The sequence below is a fragment of the Pholis gunnellus genome, assembly GCF_910591455.1.
Source record: "Pholis gunnellus genome assembly, chromosome: 4".
NCBI classification, from domain to species: domain Eukaryota; kingdom Metazoa; phylum Chordata; class Actinopteri; order Perciformes; family Pholidae; genus Pholis; species Pholis gunnellus.
Window position 1 is genome coordinate 2,691,330 of NC_136530.1, and position 21,028 is coordinate 2,712,357.

A 21,028-nucleotide genomic window follows, 5' to 3' on the forward strand; every position below is an offset into this window, starting at 1 on the left:
CCTTGTGGGAGTGTCTAACCAATACAAATTTAAAAAAAGAAATTTTCGGGTATCGATCCAAAAACACATTCGAACAACACCTTGAGACGAGTGAACAGGAAGTGCAAAACTCATTTCCAGGCTTTAGGACTCATTCCTGCGGCGCTTTATTAGCACCAAACACAAACTACAGCTGAGGTTGACGGTGAATGTCATTCGTTTTCAAAGATGTTTAAATCACAAACCAAAGTATTGGAGAAAAGAAAAGAAAAACACTAAAACTAGCTACAAACGCCGGGGAAGAACAGCCAGTAGTTGTTGAAAGATTTCACTTAAAACCGCAAATGTTCTCATGTTGGTGCTGGAGGAAAAGTCAGAGGGTTCATCCTCTGGGCACCATGAACCAACCGACAGAAAGATGAGTCACTCGAGTCAACTCTGCTCGTCTGAAACGCATTCTTTTCCAGTCCAATAATCTCTCTAAACTAATATCTTTATAGGCGTGTACAGCGAGCTGTGAAGCCGATGTTGTGCCGCTCCTTCCTTTTGTTTCCAACGGCTTCACAGAAATATGTGTGTCGTACTTGACACTTGTTCAGTGTTTCTCTAAATGATGCAATGGATGCTTTTGTTCAGAGTTGTGCCATCGCAGTGAAAACCGACTCAACCTGTCGGTGTGGATAATTCACGTCCTATCTAAGAGACTTTACACTAAAGTAGAAAGATCTTTCTGTGAACAAGGAGTGGACCCGCCCACACAGTCAGCGATGAAATCAGTCATGGCTGAATTCCATTCATGCTTCAGTGTCCTGGTATTGTGAATGTTGCTGCACTGTCGTGACTCACTGAGATATTTGAATAAAGACAGGAGTCATGCTTTTTGTTCATGTTACACCTGTGCTTCTCTTACTGTGTCAAAGTGTGTGCTGGTGGATTTATTTCATCTTTAGAGATAGTTCAGAGCTGTTCTTTCTATCTGGGGTCTGATAAAACATAAAGTTTAATACACGAGTGAATGAGACTAATATTAAAACTGCTCAAAATAGTAAAAATAATTTAGGCAAGACACTACAGCCATAAACTGTTTTCATGCACTTGTCAATTTAGAGATTTTGGTCTATTTATCTTCCACAACACGTCTTCTTTCAGACTAGAGGAAATAAAACATTTATTTTATACTTTGTCTGTTTACGTCTGTAGATTTCTACTAAATTCACCAAAAGTTACCATGACATAATGCCTCATTTGCATATTTAAACATCACATTTCAGAAAACTTGTAACACAGTAAATCCTCCTCTTAGTGTGAGTGATGAAGTGGTGAAGCTTCATGGTGATATCTATGAGTTCATGTGTTAACTCTTCACCTGTAGAGTCTCTAAATGTCTGTAATGAACTAAACGTGTCTTTAAAGGACGTTTTCTCTAAATGAGTTTGTTCTCAGACTCTGATGATAAATCTCCACTTCAGCAGCTCTTACACACACCAAACGTTACACGTTCATTCCTCTCTATGTGCTGAAGGTTCACACACACTCACACACTCATTTATACGACATTTATTAATAGAAACATGGAGAAAATGGATTATTTTATGTCTGTTGACAGTATTTTCTGATTCATGGAGTGACACAAAGAGAAATCATAAACTCTCTTTGTAAAAACCTTTGACTCTAATATGTCAACAACATGAAACAAGAATTTGGAACTTGGATTTATACAATGTTCATATTTATTATCTGGAAATGTCTTCATAATTACACATTAAATAAAATGCTTCCTTTGCATATTGAAACTTAACATTTCAGAAAACTTGTAATCCAAAAAACGTGTCTCAATATCAGTGACCAACTGGGGGAGTTTCATGTTGATGTCTGTTTGTTACATTTTCACCTGTAGAGTCTCACCTTCACTGTTTACAGGCCCTCATTACTCTTCTATCACACCCTTACTGTACTAATGAGGGTGGATGTGAATTATATAATGATAAAGAGATAATAATAATAGATAGTTATTATAATTAGGGAGAAATATCACACCTCTGTTGCTTCATATTAAGGGCTAAATGTAACCTGCAGTGCTTGGCTGCCAGCCTAAATGAGTTCAACTGTTGCTTTTTGGCAAAATAAGTGACCTGACTGCTGTCAGTGCAGCGGGAGGGCGTGTCCTCACCTCATCTCACCAGTATTTAAAGGAGGTCTGAGCTCGTAGCACGTGAAACACAAAGACGAAGCTCCACAGAAGAGTTCTTCCTCCAGTCTGCACGGACTCACTTCTTCTGCCGTTGGAACTGCGTGAGTTTGAACCAGCTGTTTTCACATGTGTCTGTGTCTGTCTGCAGCCCGATAGCTCGGCTCTTTGGTTTGAGAATTTACGTTGTTAAACTTACATCCTGAGCAGAGAACTCTCAGATTCCATGACCAAATAGTTGATTTATAGGAGAAGGAGAGAGTCTGTGTGCTTGTCATGTCAGGATTATACAAATAATAGTTTCATGCATGATTACCAAGACTGATCTGATCTGTTCCCTGAATGGATTTACATTCTTACTCTCAGCAGCATCTGTAGCGAACCAGTATGATAAGGTGATATTTGTACTTGGCTCAGGGTCAAATTAAAAAGGTCAGCGTTTGTGTGTTAAGTTTCCTGGTAAAGCTTTGATTCTGACGCCACCGGTGAAGCGCCCTTTGTTTCCCCCCCGTTGTGTTTTCAAAATGAGAGGCCCCCGTGGTCTGGAGGCGACAGGTCATGAGTGTAGCCGAGGGATACTCACTGGATCATCACCCTCCTCGAGGAACATATCCAAACTTGGATCAGTATCACATGGGAATGTTTTTTTATTACATCTGCTGCTGACGTCATGGGAGTGAATTTAAGGTCAATTTGACCAGATTTTCTGTACCATAGACTAGATACGTTACGTCACCCATTGGTTTGTGGACTGACATTTTGGAGCCTAGAGTTTGGCCATTTGGATGTCGCCATCTTGACTTTTTGCAACCAAAGAACGGAAGTGACCACGACAGCTTTCATAGCGGGAGAGAGCTGTCAATCACAGTAGCCCCGCCCTAGAGCATACCCTGCTTTATGGTCTGTTTGACTCTAAATGGACCATCATTTACTAAATGAACATCATGCTGTATTGAATACGACTTGAAACTAGAGATTGAGACCATAAACTCATGTTTACAATGTTTACTGAGGTAATAAATCAAGAGAGAAGTAGAGTCATTTTCTCATAGACTTCTATACAACCAGAGGAGTCGCCCCCTGATGGACACTAGAGAGAATGCAGCAGTGGCAGGCCGTCAGGGCCAGCAAGGCCTTCTCTGCTGGCCTAAACAGAATCACAAAGTTATAACTATTTTATAATTTAATATTTGTTCTTAAATGCATGTTTTATAATTTATTCAAATATTTTTCCCATTATCTTATTTTCTCATTGCACAGCTACTGTGTTCCTCAGTGGCTCTGCTTCCAGTGCAGCTTGTTTTAAGTAGAACTTATATCCAATCAGATTTCACCCCTGTGTCTCTAGGTAAGAAGAGAGGCCCAAGGCCTGCAGACTCACAAGTGAATCCCTTTGCAGTTTAAGTGAATGAGGACGATATTGTTGATTGTCATAGTCTTCAACCAATCAGATCTTTAGTTTGACGTGTTGGGCATATTCTTTGACGTGCCAGAGCCTTCTAGCTGGCCTACAAGTACGTCAGCATTACGTGCAGCTCAGTTTCCAGGTGCAGCTCTGCAGTGAGGTGCAGCGTTTGCTGTGATTGGTCAGTGGGCGAGCACGTGACTATTGGAAAACGAAACTTAAGGTAGCCATCAGAGCTTAGTCGGAGTAGTAAGAGTTCAAATTGAAAGATATGGAAGAAATTATGTTAAGTTTTTTCCATTTAGCTTAGTGTGGATTATTCATTTTTTTACCTAGCTTTGTTTTTTTAACACTCAATGGCTGAAGGAGGAGAAACGGATTTGTGAGTTGGGATTTAACCGTGGGATTAAAATCTTTGTCAACAAAGGAGGATGGAGTTTGTCTTTAAGTGAACAGCATTTGGTAGGTCAACTGCGTTTGTTCTTTTACATCTAATATCTGAATGGCCCTGGAGTGTGTAGGTGTTCCGCTGCAGTGTTACTGGATTGATTTGTTGCTCTCTTGTCATATGAATATATGTGACTGGTTCTTGTGAGTTTGTTGTTGTCATTGTGTTAACTATATAGATTTGGACTATATGCATTTTCCGTTAATTACGAAGCATACCATCATGAGCGGCGTTATTGTTTGTTAAGCTAGTTTAGTCTAGCCTCCTAGAAGTGCGGGGCCTCAGCTGTCTTTTGTTTTGTTTTTTTTTAGTTCCTGGTTGAGAGGTCACAGTCTCCTACATGAGTGCAGTCCACCGAAAACATTATATTTCCCACAAATGTGGCACCATCATGAGGTTATTAGGTGGTGTTTCTCTTTGTCAACAAAGAAAGGAGGATGGAGTTTGTCGTTAAGTGAACAGCATTTGGTAGGTCAACTGCGTTTTTTTTTTACATCTTAATGGCCCTCGAGTGTGTAGCAGAACTAACTAGCTAAACTTTTCCCATTGAGCTAGTTAGCGTAGCCTCCCAGAACACACATGAGGTAACTCAGCTGTTTTTTGTTTTTGATTTTTTTGTTCCAGGTTCAGAGGTCACACAGCCTGTTGTCTCCTACGTGAGTGCAGAAAACATATTTCCTACAATTTAAGCTTCTGCATTTTCCAAATGCAGTAGTATTAATCAAACTATTGTTCGGTTCGTATGCCTCGTACCGAAGAGTTTAATACGAATACGTGTATTGTTACACCCCTAGAAACAAATAACCGTAGCTGTGTCGTCATAATGAGCTTATTAGGGAGTGGCTCAGCTGCAGGACAGCAGTGACGGCCCAGGTATAAAATGCACGGCCCGCCACTGGAATGCAGGTTTAACACGCTTCAGCCTTGACTTCACTCTTCAGACACCTGGTCTGTACATGTAATCAGTTGCACAAACATGGGATAATCCTGGCATGTAAACATGCAGACATGTGCCACCACGGCCCCGAGGGAGCCAGAGAAAAGTCTGCGCTGAGTAGTGAGGATGTCACATGGCGATCTCATATCACAGCAGGATCAGCGGTCAGGCGTCTTCTCATCAACAACTTGTCGCTCTTGGCTCGGTGAGGGTCGCACTTCCTCATCTCACTGCGTTAGTTTACAGGGCAGTGGAAACGTCTTATAATCTCTGTATTGTGCAGTGATTTTGTTGATCTGTGTGTATCTCTTTTTGGGGGGGAGGGGTCTGAGATATCCTGTAAACAGACTGTAATCTCAAACATACGGAGCACAATTCCTCTTCTGCTGCCCTAATATTTTTGGCACTGAGGCAGGTGCTGTGGTGGATTTTATTTTCGCTCATAAACATTTTTGTGAGGGCCCACCCTGCTGCAAACTTTCACAACCTACTGAGGTTTCCCACATGTAATCATTGTGGGGACTTGCAGATGAAAATGCATTAATGACAAGGTCATTGTTTCACCTGCTTTATTGAATGCAACTAGGAGTAAATCTGATGTATTTCATTAACTGATATACCGTAGCCCTGTTTTAGCTGCTGTTACTTTTACTGTGAGACGAGCTGATGCTATCTCGTAATGCGCAGACAGTAGAAGTCAGCATGTTTATCGGTTGTAGTGGATTTATTTTATGCTCATAGTTTTGGTTTGGCTGTTATTTAGCCTCCTCTGTCAACAATAAATATGACTCACAATCCTGAGCTGCATGAGGCATTCTCTCACGTAGCCTACTATTGTCTGTTTATTGTACTCGCTGTCTCTAACTCCATTTGCAATATGAATGTGGAGCGAACTCATTGTCAGTCCTGCTGTTGCTTCATCGGATCACATAGCATACAAAGTCACTGCCAAGGAATTTAAAGTGCATGTGGGAAAGGGTTTTCAGTGGGTTTGTAGCATTTCTTGACAGCTGAAAATCGCTGCCAGAAAGAATCCAATCAGAGTGAGGTGAGCAAAGGAGAGGCCAAATGAAATGTGGGGAGAAATAGGATGGATTTGTAGCATCCACCCAGCTTAGGTTTTGCAGAATACATGTGCATTTTCTGCTCAGATTCTTCAATGCTCTGAGAAATGGGAGTCTAATCTTTGGTACCAAAGCACGGCATTTTGATCTTTACACAAAATGTGTTTCCCGGCACAGTTAGTGAATCAGAGCCCGTGCTCACCTCCCCAGAAAACCTGCTGGATGCTTTTCACTGATTTAATAAATCAGATTGTAATTCAGCATCAGTGCTCCTGCTCCAGATGAGTCCCGATGGTTTTGCAGAGTGAGAGCTTGATGCCATGAGGGATGATTGTCTGAATGTAGAGAAGATGAACCATTCAAGATAGTTTATGTGACTCATTCTCAGTTTAGCAGCAATATTAGTGGATGAAATAAATATTTATGAGCTAATATTCATGATTCAGTTCCTCTTTGTAATAGGTTACATCGTCAAAATATCTGCACTGTAGAGTTGGATTTGTGGAGAGGGTTATTAATGTGACACTAAAGATGCCTTGTGACTTCTGACGATTATCTGTTGTTTCCACCGCAATGTTAACTACAAAATTACACAAGTAATACTAACACTCTTCATCACCAATGTCATTTATTTCTCAGATATCAAAGAACAGAAAAGGTATGCAGAGAAAATATCAGTTTTGGTTCTGATCCATCGATATCGTCAGACTGTCTGACTTTTAATTTTATGACATTTAATGTACACCACTATTTGACCATCTCGTGCCTGTATTGAGGGCCAGTGCCTTTATGATGAGCGCAATACCAAGTTTCATCCACAAGATGGAGACACAGACAGTGTTTTCACATGGAAGGCTGTTTGCTGCTGGAGGAAAGCCGTGTGCAAATACTAAGACTGTTGGCATCAGTGTGCTTATTTATTTGCTTGATGTTGGAGTTGTGTTTAATTTGGGAAGAATGTTTATCATGAGCGGTTAGCCGAGCTTCTTCCCGTTATGCAGGATGATGTTTGTTGCTACATGTTTAACACGTCCTTATCCGATGTTTGTTGTGTGAGTGAAGCATTACATGTAAAGGGGATTATGTGATCATGTTTCAAACAACAATTAACTATAATCCGCCTAGATTACATAAATAAAAATGTGCAATCAGATTATAGTTACCTTGTCAAGGATTACTTACATTTGTCATACTTACTATAATTATAATATACGTTTATGCCAGCATGTTTAATGTAAGGTATTTGATTTGACCAATTGTAAATTTGTTCTCCTGTTTATCAAAGTAAGTTACTCCTCTCAAGTTGCCAGTTTTGTTAATGGTGATTTATATTTATGCATGATTGAGTTTTTATTTACATTGAAAATGAAAGATGAACATTTAGAGTAAGTGCTCCTCTTACGTTAAAGCGTTAAAGATCAAAGTCCTACATGTGGACTCACATGTTGTAGAATACACACAGTAGACCTGTAGTGAGTCTTTTTTTCCGGGTCATTTGACCAACTAACAGAATATGCAAATTTAATTGACATTGAAAATGTTTTAAGACATAAAAGAATATTTGTGGAACTGCAACCTTTTTTTTTTTACTATAAGAACTATTTTCATTTGTTTAATTTTTTAATAATCTAAAAGTATTAAGAATGTTAAAATCGGTAAACAGTTTAATAGTACAGTAATGATTATACACTTGAAGTTAGCTAAAAGCAATGAAATAGTTAGAAACCGGTTAAATAGTTAGCTGAACTAATGTTTAGTAGTTTCGTTGTCTAGTTATCTAAAAGTAATGGTTGAATGGTAAGCTAAAGCTTAAGGATAAATTGTTAAAATAGTTGTATAAAAGTAATGATTAAACAGTTTAAATAGATTTAGCTGAAAGTTATGAATTTGAAATGGCTAAACGTAAAGAAAAATTCTTGAAAAGGTCAGAGATAGATAAAAGATGAACGGCTAAAAGTTATTATTAGCTGCAATAAAGCTGCAAATAATCACCAAATCTAAAAGAAATGGATAAATTGTTCAAATGTCAAGCTTCTATCCTAATGGTTCTATCCATGTTAACTTGACCAAACCAAAAAAAACACTGACAGTTTTATAACATAACAATATCACTTTTACATAATAGTGTTAAATATCACCCGGTGTGGAATCTCTTCAAATGGACACATTGGAACATGATGGCTGGTGTCAATGAAGGCTCATCATACAAGGCTGGGAACCACTTTAATAAATCAATAACTTTTAATTTGGAGCATTCACAAGTTAATAATTTATTTTATGAATCTTATAGGGTGGACTTTCACTTTAACATGATGTGCTTGTTTTGTGATATTAATTCTGAAAAGATGAAGGACTCAAATCAAAAAATGTCGTCTTGATTCAGCTCAGCTGTACCACGTACGAAAAGCAACAAATTAACTTGAAGATTAGCTCACTGATGTAGTTTTAATCACAGTCTTAAAGCATGAAGACTTGGGTGTAAACTCATATTTAAGAAGTTGACCTTTTGAGCTGTTTTAAAAATGATGTCCTTCCGGAAAATCAATACATAATCAGTGACGAAGCATTTCATTTTCACCTTTTCCTCTCAGGATGCCTGTAGTCACGCGATCAATCAGAGACAGATCTGCAGTGGGTCGGTTTCCATCTGTCACTCTCGGATTAGGGGAAGACGAGGAGGAAGAAAATGAAGAGCCTGAGGAAGACGATGCTGGGGAAGAAAATGCGTGTCGGCGGTGGTTTCGTAAGGTCTGCCCGTGCTGCCGTCCCAAACCTAACGACGACGACATCACCGACACTGTGGTCACAGGGATCGACGAGCTGGATGAAGAGGAGGAGATAGATGACGAGAAGCCGGTGACGGGCGGCAGCGAACTTGATGGTAACTGACATCTCGGAGAGCTCACGATTGTGTTATCAAACAAAGTAAATGCCAGCAATGAGATTGGCTTCACCCTCGTATGTATTTGGTTCTGTGTTTTTTCTCAGGACTTCTCCTGAAAGTCCAATCTATAGACCTGATGAAGAGCAAATCGGGGGAGAATCGCACAGAGCACCACACAAACCTCTACCAAAGTGATTACTTCATTATCCGCAGAGGACAGACTTTCCTGATGTGGATTACCTTGTCTCGACCCTTCAGCCCCGACACGGACAAACTTCACCTTGAGCTTAAAACAGGTTAGTCCTCCACGGAAACAGCATGGTGCTTGTTGATTGGGAATTTGAACAGTGAAGTTCACTTCTACAGGGCGTCCTCATACTTGATAAGATATCTTAAGAAAACATTTTAGATTTTTGGTGCACTCTCCTACGCATTTGGTTTTAATAAGTTTGTTTGTTACATTAAATAAATAAGTTTGTTAGGTTACTTTCGCAGGTTGTGTTACGCACATAGACTGTATTTAAGAAGTAGATGTAGTCATTGTAACGTCACACATTGGTTTATGGACCAAAGAACTGTATTCTAAGAGGCAGTGGTGAGCCGTCAGGGCCAGCAAGGCCTTCTCTGCTGGCCTAAACAGAATCACAAAGTTATAGCTATTTTATAATTTTATAATTTTTCTCAAATACACTATATGCATTATAATTTATAAAAATATTATTTTCTCATTGCACAGCTACTGTCTTCCTCAGTTGCTCTGCTTCCAGTGCAGCTTGAATCCATGTACAGTTTAAGTGAATGGGTACGATATTGTCGATTGTCATAGTCTTCAACCAATCAGATCTTTAGTTTGACATGTTGGGTGTATTCTTTGATGTGCCAGAGCCTTCTAGCTGGCCTATAAGTACGTCAGCATTACGTGCAGCTCAGTTTCCAGGTGCAGCAGCTCTGCAGTGAGGTGCAGCGTGTGCTGTGATTGGTCAGTGGTCGAGCACGTGACTATTGGAAAATGAAACTCAAAATAGCCATCAGAGGCTTAGTCAGAGTAGTAAGAGTTCAAATTGAAAGATATGGAAGAAATTATGAAATGTTTTGCATTTAGCTTGGTGTAGATTCTTTTTTCTTTTTTTACCTCGCTTTGTTTTTTTAACACTCAATGGCTGAAGGAGGAGAAACGGATTTGTGAGTTAGGATTTAACCGTGGAATTAAAATCTTTGTCAACAAAGAAAGGAGGATGGAGTTTGTCTTTAAGTGAACAGCATTTGGTAGGTCAACTGCGTTTGTTCTTTTACATCTAATATCTGAATGGCCCTGGAGTGTGTAGGTGTTCCGCTGCAGTGTTACTGGATTGATTTGTTGCTCTCTTGTCATATGAATATATGTGACTGGTTCTTGTGAGTTTGTTGTTGTCATTGTGTTAATTATATAGATTTGGACTATATGCATTTTCCGTTAATTACGAAGCATACCATCATGAGCGGCGTTATTGTTTGTTAAGCTAGTTTAGCCTCCTAGAAGTGCGGGGCCTCAGCTGTCTTTTGTTTTGTTTTTTTTTAGTTCCTGGTTGAGAGGTCACATTCTCCTACATGAGTGCAGTCCACCGAAAACATTATATTTCCCACAAATGTGGCACCATCATGAGGTTATTAGGTGGTGTTTCAGCTGCAGGACAGCACTGAAGGCCCAGGTATAAAATGCACGGCCCGCCACTGCTAAGATGCAACAGATTATTTTTATAATACAGCTTCACTGAGATGAAGTACTGTCATGACATGCTGTGTGTGTGTGTGTGTGTGTGTGTGTGTGTGTGTGTGCATATGTACCTTGTCAGGACATTACATTCTGGATTCCTTCCATTTGTTTTCTATTTTTTCAAACATATCCCATCAAGATAGGAATGCTGGTGTGGCTCATATTAAGGGAGGGTGACAAAAGAAACCCAGCAATTGAATTCATGAACTGTGTGATGCTTCTTCTCCTGTTTGGGAATGAAGAACAGCTTCCAAGTGCGATATTCCTTCACGTGTGTGTCCTCTCACCTCCGCAGGGCTGCTGCCAACGGTGTCAAAGGGAACCCATGTGATCATCCCTCTGGTGGAGGAGTTGAAGACCAATCGTTGGGAGGCTGCCGTTGTGAGACAGGATGACAACAAGATAATGCTGTCGGTGAATTCTCCCCCGACAGCCGTCATCGGCCGATATAAACTCACCGTGGAAACGACTTGTGCAAACGGCCAGGCTGTCTCCAAACATGACCCGGCTAATGACATCTACATGTTGTTCAACCCCTGGTGTGAAGGTAAACACTGGATTTAAAAATAGGACACATACAGCATAAGGTTGATATATCTGGTTCATATTCAGGGGGTGGTCAAAATAAAAGACTCACCAGACGATACAGTCATTTAACCAAACAGTAACGATATAAAACAGTAATTTGTAAGCTTTAGAGGTCCTGATCCAGGCTAGCTGTTTACTCCTGTTTCCAGTCTTTATGCTAAGCTAAGCTAACCTGCTGGTGGTAGCCTGTTATTTGTTATATTTATATTTAACAGACAGACACGAGACATTAATCTTCTCATCTCACTCTCCGTGAGAAAGCAAAAATGACCAATTATTCCTTTGAAGCATGGGCGGATTGTACCTCTCCTCCATAGGAGCAAGACAAACAGACTTTATTGTTGTTTAGTCTTCCTTTTTGTTGTTGTTTTGTGTTGGATTTGCCTCGTTTGGTAATAGTCGTTTTGTGTCTCTTTATAGTTGTTTTTTGCCTCCATATAATTCTTTTTCTAGCAATTATTGTCTGAGTGTTCTGCCCCTTTTAGAAATCCTTTTTTTGCAATTCTTTGTGGTTGCTTTGTGTCTTATTCCGGTTGTTTTATCTCTTTTTGTTTCTCTTTGTGGTTGTTGAGCCCCTTTTCATAGTCATTGGTTTCTTTGTCTTCTTTTGGGGTTTTCTTTGTAGTCATTTTGAGTTTCTTCCTGGCTGGTTTGTGTCTCTTTTAGTGACATTTTTGTAGGTAAAGGCCTGGGGGCCCCTCCCACTTTTGGCCCCTGAGCCTGTGCCCTGTAGGCCTGTTCAGTAATCCATCCATGCTTTAAAGGGACAGTGTGAAGGATTTAGTGCCATCTAGCAGTGTTCCTGCAGATTGCAACCGATACCCCTCCGCTCAATCCTCCCCTTTCCAAGACTGCGGGAACGTGAGCCGACAGGTGCAAAACCGTGGTAACGCCATTTTACTCCTGATAGTGCTTTTATGAGAAGGCCATCCCGATCATAATAACACTACTCTAGGAGCAGCGGAAGTCAGATAGTGGCTGGTGGTACCACAGTTTTGCATTCTGCTGCTCTGGTTACTACAGAAACATGACGGTGCAACAAGGCGGACTCTGTGAAGACCCGCTCCCTATTTAGATGTGAAGGTCTCATTCGAATGAAAAGCAACAATTCTTAGTTTCAGGTGATTATACACTAATGAAAACATAGTTATGAATATTGTATTCCTTTTCAGCAAATAGATCCCCCGAAATGCTACTTACAGACATCCTTTAAGAAAAATCCCACAAAAAGAACAATAAATGTTTTGCCATTCCCTCTGAAAAACCTTAAAGCATCACTTTTAGGTCCCTTGATAATCTTACGAGTGTTTCATCTCGAAATGGCCACAACAGTGTTCACCATCATTTCAGAGAAAATGTGAAGGAGGCAGAGGCGTGCTTCAACAAGACTTTTTTCTTTACTTATGCTTAAACAAATATTCTAACAAAATCTTCTCAGGAAAAACTGAGAAACAAAATAAAATTTTAACAAATGGACACTCAATGCAGGAATTTTGTATTTTGAAGTGCCGACATATAAAATCTGCAATTGACACAAATAAAATAAAAAAACGGTGACAATGCACAATTAACCTTATATATGAAAAAAAGTTTTTAGCAAATGTATTTTCCACCCGTAGTCATGGGCAGGTCGGTAAAATAGTGATAAAAATAGACAAGAAAATCTGATATTAGAATAGTACAAAATTCAACCTTCCCACCTCCAATACACACAAGATTAGACATTTAAAGCGTCTCAAACACAGTACTGAGGTTCTCAATAAAAGCATGCAAACACCCACCCCACCACAATAGTACAAATGTATGCAGGTTTGTTGTGTCAGATGGGAGAAAATGTTCTCACTTGTTCTCCACCAGATGACACAGTGTTCCTGGATTCTGAAGAGGAGAGGCAGGAATACGTCCTGAATGACATCGGACGGATCTACTACGGCACGTCGAATCAAATTGGAGTGCGTACGTGGAGCTACGGACAGGTGAGCGGGCTGTTTGATCGCTCAGGGTTTGGTGGACAGACGGAGCAGCAGAAACTGACCGTTTCCTCTGTTCTGGTTTCAGTTTGATGACGGGATTCTTGCTGCCTGTGTCTTTGTCCTGGAGAAGAGTGGAACTCCTCCGTCTGGGTGGGGAGACCCCATTAATGTGGTGCGAGTCATCTCAGCCATGGTGAGACTATTGTTCCACACCTTCGTATTTCTCCCTCATAATGTGGTACGCAGTAAATATGAGCTACTGCCATAATGTCAACACCTATTGGCAGCTACTGGCTGGATCGCCATGACATTTTGTACAAACATTCATTGTCCCCAGAGGAGGAATCCTATTGATCTTGGTGATCCCCTGACTCTTTGACATTTCTGTTTTTTGGTGATTTTTCTCAACAATTTGACTGCCATGAATTGTACCATGAATTTTGTACAAACATTCCCCTCATGATGAATTGTAGTAATCCACCATCATCACATCAACATTTTCTAATTTTTCCAATACTTTGATTTGGGACCAAATACCGGTGTAACTAACAAAATTGTGTTTAGTGCTAATTAGCAAATGCAGGGTCCGTGTTTCTCTTTTTTTGGGAACATTTAGAAGTATAATAATCCACATTCTTGATTGATCTAGATCAACTCCCCTGGTGACAGTGGAGTAGTGGAGGGAAACTGGTCAGGAGACTACTCGGCTGGAACCAGCCCGACCGTCTGGAGTGGAAGTGTGGAAATCCTGAAAGAATACATTAAAAACAGCGGCAACCCCGTGAAGTACGGCCAGTGCTGGGTCTTTGGTGGTGTAGTCACGACAGGTCAGCTGATTGTCTGGAGTTTTGTAACACTATATATTAACCACAATCGATTAAAAGGTCAAATGATAGATAATTTAACCTACGTTTATAGTTACTTTACTGTTATTACACCTGAATTATCCTTTTATTATTTGTTAGTAAGGCTATAATTTATGTTCTTTTAACATTGTATATAAAATATTAAGTATTTGTTAATAATTACCAAATGATTTGAAAACATTATGGACCAGATATTTGTCAGACTTTGTTAAAAGGTTAATAAATACTTTGTAAAGCATCTATAAACAGGATTTGGATGCTATTATGAAGTTCCAACTGATTATTACAGTTTGTTCGACGGTTCATAAATACAACAGCATGTATAAATGTATTACTTTGTCAATGGTTAATAACTGGTCCATCTATGTAATGTTTATAGATGTTCAACAAACAGTTTCTTGAAGGTTTGAAAATCATTTGGTAATCATTAACAACATATTTAATATAGCATGTATAATGTTGTAATGTGTGCAGCAATAAACTGTTAAAATAACATGAATTCTAGAAATATTAATAATAAATAGTGTACTAATGTTATTGCCTTTAATCTGCTATGATACTTAATTTATAATATTATTATTTCATATCACACAAACTAATGATAAAATATAGCATAACTAATAATTAGGTTTTAATAATTAAAAACATTATTTAATATCCTTTCATTGTTTGTTAACAGTAAAATAACAACCTGTATTGACTAAAATAACATACAATATATAGCCTTATGTTCCAAATGTTAATATTAATTTAATAATTAACAGTGATATAATGATATGTATAAACTAAATTTGGATTAACAGTCAATATGCCATTTAACAAAGCGGGTTATAATAAAGTATTCCAGTTTTTCTTTCTTTGACCATTAAACGTCTCACAGACACTGACCTCTGACGCCTCATCGCTCTGTTTTCTCTCCAGTTTTACGGTGTTTGGGAGTTCCCAGTCGAACTGTGACCAACTTCAGCTCAGCTCACGACACAGACGTCTCCTTGACGACGGACGTATACCTGGACGAGAACCTGGACCCTATAGACCACCTCAACGCCGACTCCATCTGGTTCGTCCTGACGCCGTCATTGTGATGCCGACCTTTTGTTTTTTTCGCTCTCTGGTTCATTAAGCCTGACCTTGCAGTCTCTCCCCCCCCAAAGGAACTTCCACGTGTGGAACGACTGCTGGATGGCTCGTCCAGACTTGCCTCCAGGCAACGGAGGCTGGCAAGCTGTCGACGCCACTCCTCAGGAGACCAGCCAGGGAACCTACTGCTGCGGCCCTGCTTCTCTCGCCGCCGTCCGCTACGGCCAGGTCTTCCTCAAACACGACTGTCCGTTTGTGTTCGCCGAGGTTTGTGGAATATTGAGTTTAACTTGAAAGCAGCGGTCTGTGATTTGTTCATTTTTAACAATGGGAGCACCAACACACACACACACACACACACACACACACTTGTACACCTCCCAACAGACATGCAGATAGGGAGACGACCTCCTTCTCTTTGCCAGCGACAGTCGTCGCTCACCTTTCACTCACTCTGTCAGTCAGTAAGAGAAACAGATCAGTCAGATATACATCTGTTGTGTCGGAGTAAAGAACAAGGATCCCGTTGAGTCCCAGTAATCTCGGATATGTAAACGGAAAGCTGTCAAACTTTCCTCAAACCTCCCCCCACCGTCCCCAATAAAAGTTGCAAGACTTGCAAAAAAGAGTCCCAACAGGAGAAAAAGGTTTTTTCCTCACATACTTTGACCTACGGGAGTGAACAGATCTGTTGGTGTTTTTTTTGTTGACAGATCCGGCGTGCGCTGTGTGCTAAGCATGTATGGCCTACATTTAACGATGCATGGCGTTTCCCATCTGTTCAGGGCTTTGTTTTCTAACTCCCTCTCTCTCTCTCTCTCTCCCTCTCTCTCGCTCTCAGGTGAACAGCGATAAAATCTACTGGCAGAGGAACCTAGATGGGACCTTCAGTCAGATCTACAGTGAGAAAAAATTGATGGGCCACTTCATCAGCACGAAGGCCGTTGGCAGCGATGAACGCCTTGATATCACAGACCTTTACAAACACCCTGAAGGTATCGTCACGCCAATGGAGATCACATGCACTCAAAAATGTTGTTTGTACTTTATTGAATTAACTCAACAGTTCTGGTCCTTCTCAGGGTCTGAGCAGGAACGCATCGCAGTGGAGAGGGCGTGTAGCTATGGCTCCAAAGCAGAGGCCTACTCCTCTCCCACGGCGGAGGACGTCTCCGTGGAAGTGAGCATTGACGGCGAAGGGCCGAAAATGGGGAGTGACGCAGAGCTGACCATCACGTTGAGTAACGACAGCTCAGAGCAACGCAAGCTCATGCTGCACAGCCAGGTGGATGTCATATACTACACCGGCGTCCACAAGGCCACCGTCAGGAAGGACAAGATGGAACTGGACCTGCAGCCCAACGAAGGTGAGTGGAGCGTCTTCGTCAGGGTGCAGGAAGAAAATGTTACGCAGGCATCAACAGGGTTTTTTCACAATCACAAATGATTGAAAAAAAAAGAAGTGCATTTGTGATTCTATTTCCTTTGTGGACACTTCAGCAAACTGCAAAAAAATAGTGACAAGGAACAATGCGTTTTACTCATGCTTAAAGGAAGAATTCGGAAAAATACGACTTTGCTTTGTTGCCAAGATGAGAAGATTGAGTTCACTCTCATTTCTGCCTGTTTAAAGGTAGAACTTGTAACTTTTCCGCATTAAAATGTCTAAGTTGGTTGAGTTTTGTACTTACATTATCCCTAATGTTTCCAACAACTTCCAGACCTGAGAAATCTGTAAATTGAATCAAGCTGACGGTGCTTTTCATTCGGCCGCCTGTCAACGGCGTCTTGTCCTCTTTGTTCAGCTTTGTGGTTGTCTACCACAAGCTGTTTTTACTTTTACGTTGTATCCATTTTTAAACCCTTTATTTTACGATACACTTTTTAGTTCTTGGTCGTCTTTAAATTTTAACTGAAGGATTTTTAGCCATCAGACATCGTGATCTTAAGTTATCAGCCGGGACGACCTTTGTCCGCTGAACAGCGCTGGAGATGCACCGCTTTTTAAGATAAAACTGCTTTATTCAGTGTTTTTACTGGTTAATTGCTGGGTCTGTCTGTTTTGGAGAGGAGGGGACCTCTATGGTAAAAATATTTATGAACACTGAAGAAATCCTAACGGGAGAAGCTGACTGCAATGAGGACAACAACTCCCATGATCCCACGCTGTTTCACTACGTCACCAAACTTAGTCTTCTGTTATTGTTTTGATTGAGAGCAGCAGAAAATTACATATTTTGCATTTAATATGATATATGATTATATGTTAGCTTAGCTTGGCACAATGACTGGAAACAGCCCTTACAGTACCAGACCTCTAAAGCTAAGTCATTTACATGGTGTGGCAGATACATTTTCTTTGGAACACTTTTTTAAATATGGATAAATAAACAAGAAAATTACAATAAGTGAGCGTTAGAGGTGCAGGTTGGCTGATGTTACATTTGGACAGAGCCAGGCTAGCTGTTTCCCCCTGTTTTGCAGTGCTAAGCTAACTAGCTATAGCTATACATTTACCAGGCAGAAATGAGAGTGGTATCGATATTCTCATCTAACTGTCGGCAAGAAAGGAAAAATACTCAATATACTACTCTTAATTTATATAAAAAAAGCAATGAGGTTAAGATGGGATTACACTTCTATCATCTTTGGTCTACAGTGAAGTATTTGCAGTCTTTTGGCTAAGCTAGGCTAACTGGCTGCTGGTATAGCTTTACATTTAAAAGACAAAAATGAGAGCGGTATTCTCTCTCAGCAAGAACGAAAAAACTATTTCACTTTTACTCTATACAATACTATAAAGCTAAAAACAAAAAACCTGCAATGTCATAATGATGGAAATACACTTTCACTATCTTCGGTCTACAGTAAATTCTTTGGAGTGGAGCCTGGAGTACAAAGACTACAAGGACCAGCTGATAGACCAAGCGGCCCTGATGCTGACGCTGTCAGGCCGGGTCAAAGAAACGCAGCAGGTCGTCGCCACTCAGTTCATTTTCCGCCTCAGGACCCCAGACCTCATCCTAAAGGTGGGCCAAACAAATCCTCATATATTACTGGTAATGAAGATTAAGATATAAATTCCGATCTGATTTTGCTTTCTTCTGCCTTTGTATTTTTTTTACAGCCAATCGGGAAGGCAGTGGTCGGAGAACGAATGGCGGTGGAGATTTCTTTTACTAACCCACTACCACAGGTGCTGAAAGCGGTGATATTCCACGTGGAAGGACTGGGCCTCCTATCAGCTAAAAAGATTCATTATGGGTGAGGGGGCGAGGGGAAATATACTTTTCTTTTAACTTTCTTTTTTATCTCTGTCTCTTCTGTGATTCACACTGTCATTTCCTGTCCTGTCCTCAGAGATATTGGCAGTCATGCATCCGTGTCTCTGACTGAGCACCTCGTCCCCTCCCTGCCTGGACCGAGGAAGTTAATGGCCTCATTGGACTGCAAGCAGCTCACACAGGTTCACGGGGTGACCGACATCACGGTGGAGGAATAAAGCAACGGCGTCTCTTCAGCGATTCATTCATATGTTAAGTTAGTGTTTAAAAAAATGACCACAGAGAGAGAGACGGGTAATCATGAAGCATCGAAGAGAAAAGTTGGACAGAAGCTTTTATATGCAATGAAAACCAGTATTAGCTTCAACTCATCACAATGTCCATCCAGAGGTGTACTTTTGTAAAAACAGGCTCTACATGAAGATCAGGATTTTTTAGGCCTATTTATGTAGAATATTTATTTTGCTTACTTTGCTATGTGTTGACCATAATAATTGTTATTTAAATATCAAAATACTGCTGCAAATGCTCTTGTATTATTTAAACAAAGATTTTAAAATGTAGATTGTGACATTAGAAAGCAGTGTGTTTCTGGTGTCATGAATGTTTGGTTGCCGTAGATTCACGGGGGGTAAGTTACGATGTCGCGCCGCCGTGTTGGAGGAAAACAAAAAGAAGATTCTCCAGAGATACCAGAAGTCATGATACAGAGCAAATGGTGAGCCACCAAAATGTTAAGACGCGTCTGCTTTGCTGGAAGAACTTGAAGTTGAAATACAAAAATGATCGTATGTGCTCCGACCATTTCACCGAAGCTGAGTAAGTGTTAAATATCAAAGCTAGTTGGTGAACTCAAGCGCATAGCTGGCATTAGGCCTCCTGACTGGTAATGCTTTTATTCAGCTTGTTTAACCACTGACCGAGAGTTAACTGACCTGACTGGCCTTAAATGAATGTTAGGATACCAACAGAGCTAGCGTTAATATTTCAGCTACGTCCAACCTGAAATGACCTTTTATAAACTAAACATTTCCTCTGGTTTAGCTAGCTAGCTTCATACATGTTATCCTGACATGTATGAATAATAACATCTGTTGTTATAATAACATAATAACAAAAATGGATAACATCGCTATATATATATATATATATATATATATATATATATATATATATATATATATATATATACACACAATTTGAATTAAAAGAACATTTTTCAGGCGACCAAAAATGTTACAATGACCTTTCATGAAGTGAAAACAGACTGGGAAAGAGTTAAAGTTCTAAGACAAAAACACGGACAGTCGCCCCCTGATGGACATTAGCGAGAATGCAGGTTTATGCAGGTTTATATCTTCATTGGCCTCACTTTTTTGCTAGACATAATACACCCAAAATATGGGTGTAGGGAAGTGGACACAGATTGTGCAACCATAACTGTACAGTGTGATTTAAGAAGTGCCCGAGTTTTTACATAATATCACGTGTATTAATAACATGATGTAAATATTTCCTTTTTTTATATCGTTGATACCGTCCAGTCCAACGCCCCTAACTTGATCAGAAAGACCTTCTGATATCTCCGGGACGGGAAGGAAAAAAGATCAAAACATGAATTGAATGCATGCTTGTTCAGAAGTTTGTCACTTCCACTCCCAATATATAATTTCCTTGAGTCAATGTTTGTTTACTGAGAGGAAGCTCCACTATTTAATATATATATATATTTTTTTTAATATGAGATATGGAAACTTGTTTGAGAAATGCTTGTTTACTTGTGTTCAGTCTTCTGTTTAATCTCTCTTTGGGTAATTGTTCCCACTGTAATGTTTGTCACTTCCAAAGAAGGGAATGTTTACTTGTTTATCAACAATATGTATGTTTTGATTATGCCTCTTGAGGGTACATTTGATTAAAGTATTTTGGCAAAGTAAACTTGACTACTAATTGGCTCCAAATGAGGAGAGATTGATGCCACCTGGGTTAATTAAAGTGGAACTAATTATAGAGATTGTCTGTGATTGGCTGCAGGCAGCAGGTGAGATGGTTATAAAAGGTCATGGAAGACAGCAATCTGATTGGTCTATGTTTTGTGTTGGAGGAAGGCCAGTGTGTTTTGTTTACCGGAGGGTTTTCTCTCATTAATAGTCTGCAGAGGACCCAAAGTGATGAACCTGTATGGTTTGTTTCTGCTTTCTGTGTCTGAATATGTATATTCTTGTAGGAAATCAATGCCTGCATGTTGGTCCATGCTTCCCACTCGCACTACCCACCATCTTAAAGTTCAACATTGTGATAAGGATTCAGCAGATGAATGGCAAAGGTTGTGTGGTTAGCAATACCTGAGAACGACAGACAGGGGGCAGTGCGGCAAAGTGTAAACAAAGGACGGCACACGTGTGTTCAGCCTGGAATAATACATTTACACAAACATTAAGGTGTAAAGATGAAACAAAATCAGAGGAATGCAAGCAGAGATTATGTCAGACAGATTTATTCATTCAACTTTTATTTTCATTTTGTTCTAGAAGCTGTTTTGACAAAAACGAGTAAATACATAATTTGGGAAACGCCCC

General features: G+C 40.0%; 1 protein-coding gene across 1 annotated transcript; it reads left to right on the forward strand.

Annotated features, from left to right (window-relative positions):
- Positions 1-2,208: 2,208 nt before the first annotated feature.
- Positions 2,209-20,387, forward strand: LOC306695153 (protein-glutamine gamma-glutamyltransferase K-like). The gene is made up of 14 exons (XM_079158314.1): positions 2,209-2,271; positions 8,613-8,902; positions 9,010-9,201; positions 10,954-11,205; positions 13,104-13,222; positions 13,305-13,412; positions 13,869-14,046; positions 15,007-15,145; positions 15,240-15,432; positions 16,007-16,160; positions 16,248-16,532; positions 18,034-18,194; positions 18,293-18,429; positions 18,526-20,387. The coding sequence occupies exons 2-14, from the start codon at positions 8,614-8,616 to the stop codon at positions 18,665-18,667; spliced, it is 2,349 nt and encodes a 782-aa protein (XP_079014440.1). The 5' UTR covers positions 2,209-2,271; position 8,613; the 3' UTR covers positions 18,668-20,387.
- The last annotated feature ends 641 nt before the right edge of the window (positions 20,388-21,028 follow it).

Coding starts and splice junctions, on each gene's coding strand:
- LOC306695153 (XM_079158314.1), top strand. CDS start 8,614: ATGCCTGTAGTCACGCGATCAATCAGAGACAGATCTGCAGTGGGTCGG. Junction 15,433..16,006: donor GTCCGTTTGTGTTCGCCGAG/GTTTGTGGAATA, acceptor TCTCGCTCTCAG/GTGAACAGCGATAAAATCTA. Junction 18,195..18,292: donor CCCCAGACCTCATCCTAAAG/GTGGGCCAAACA, acceptor TTTTTTTTACAG/CCAATCGGGAAGGCAGTGGT.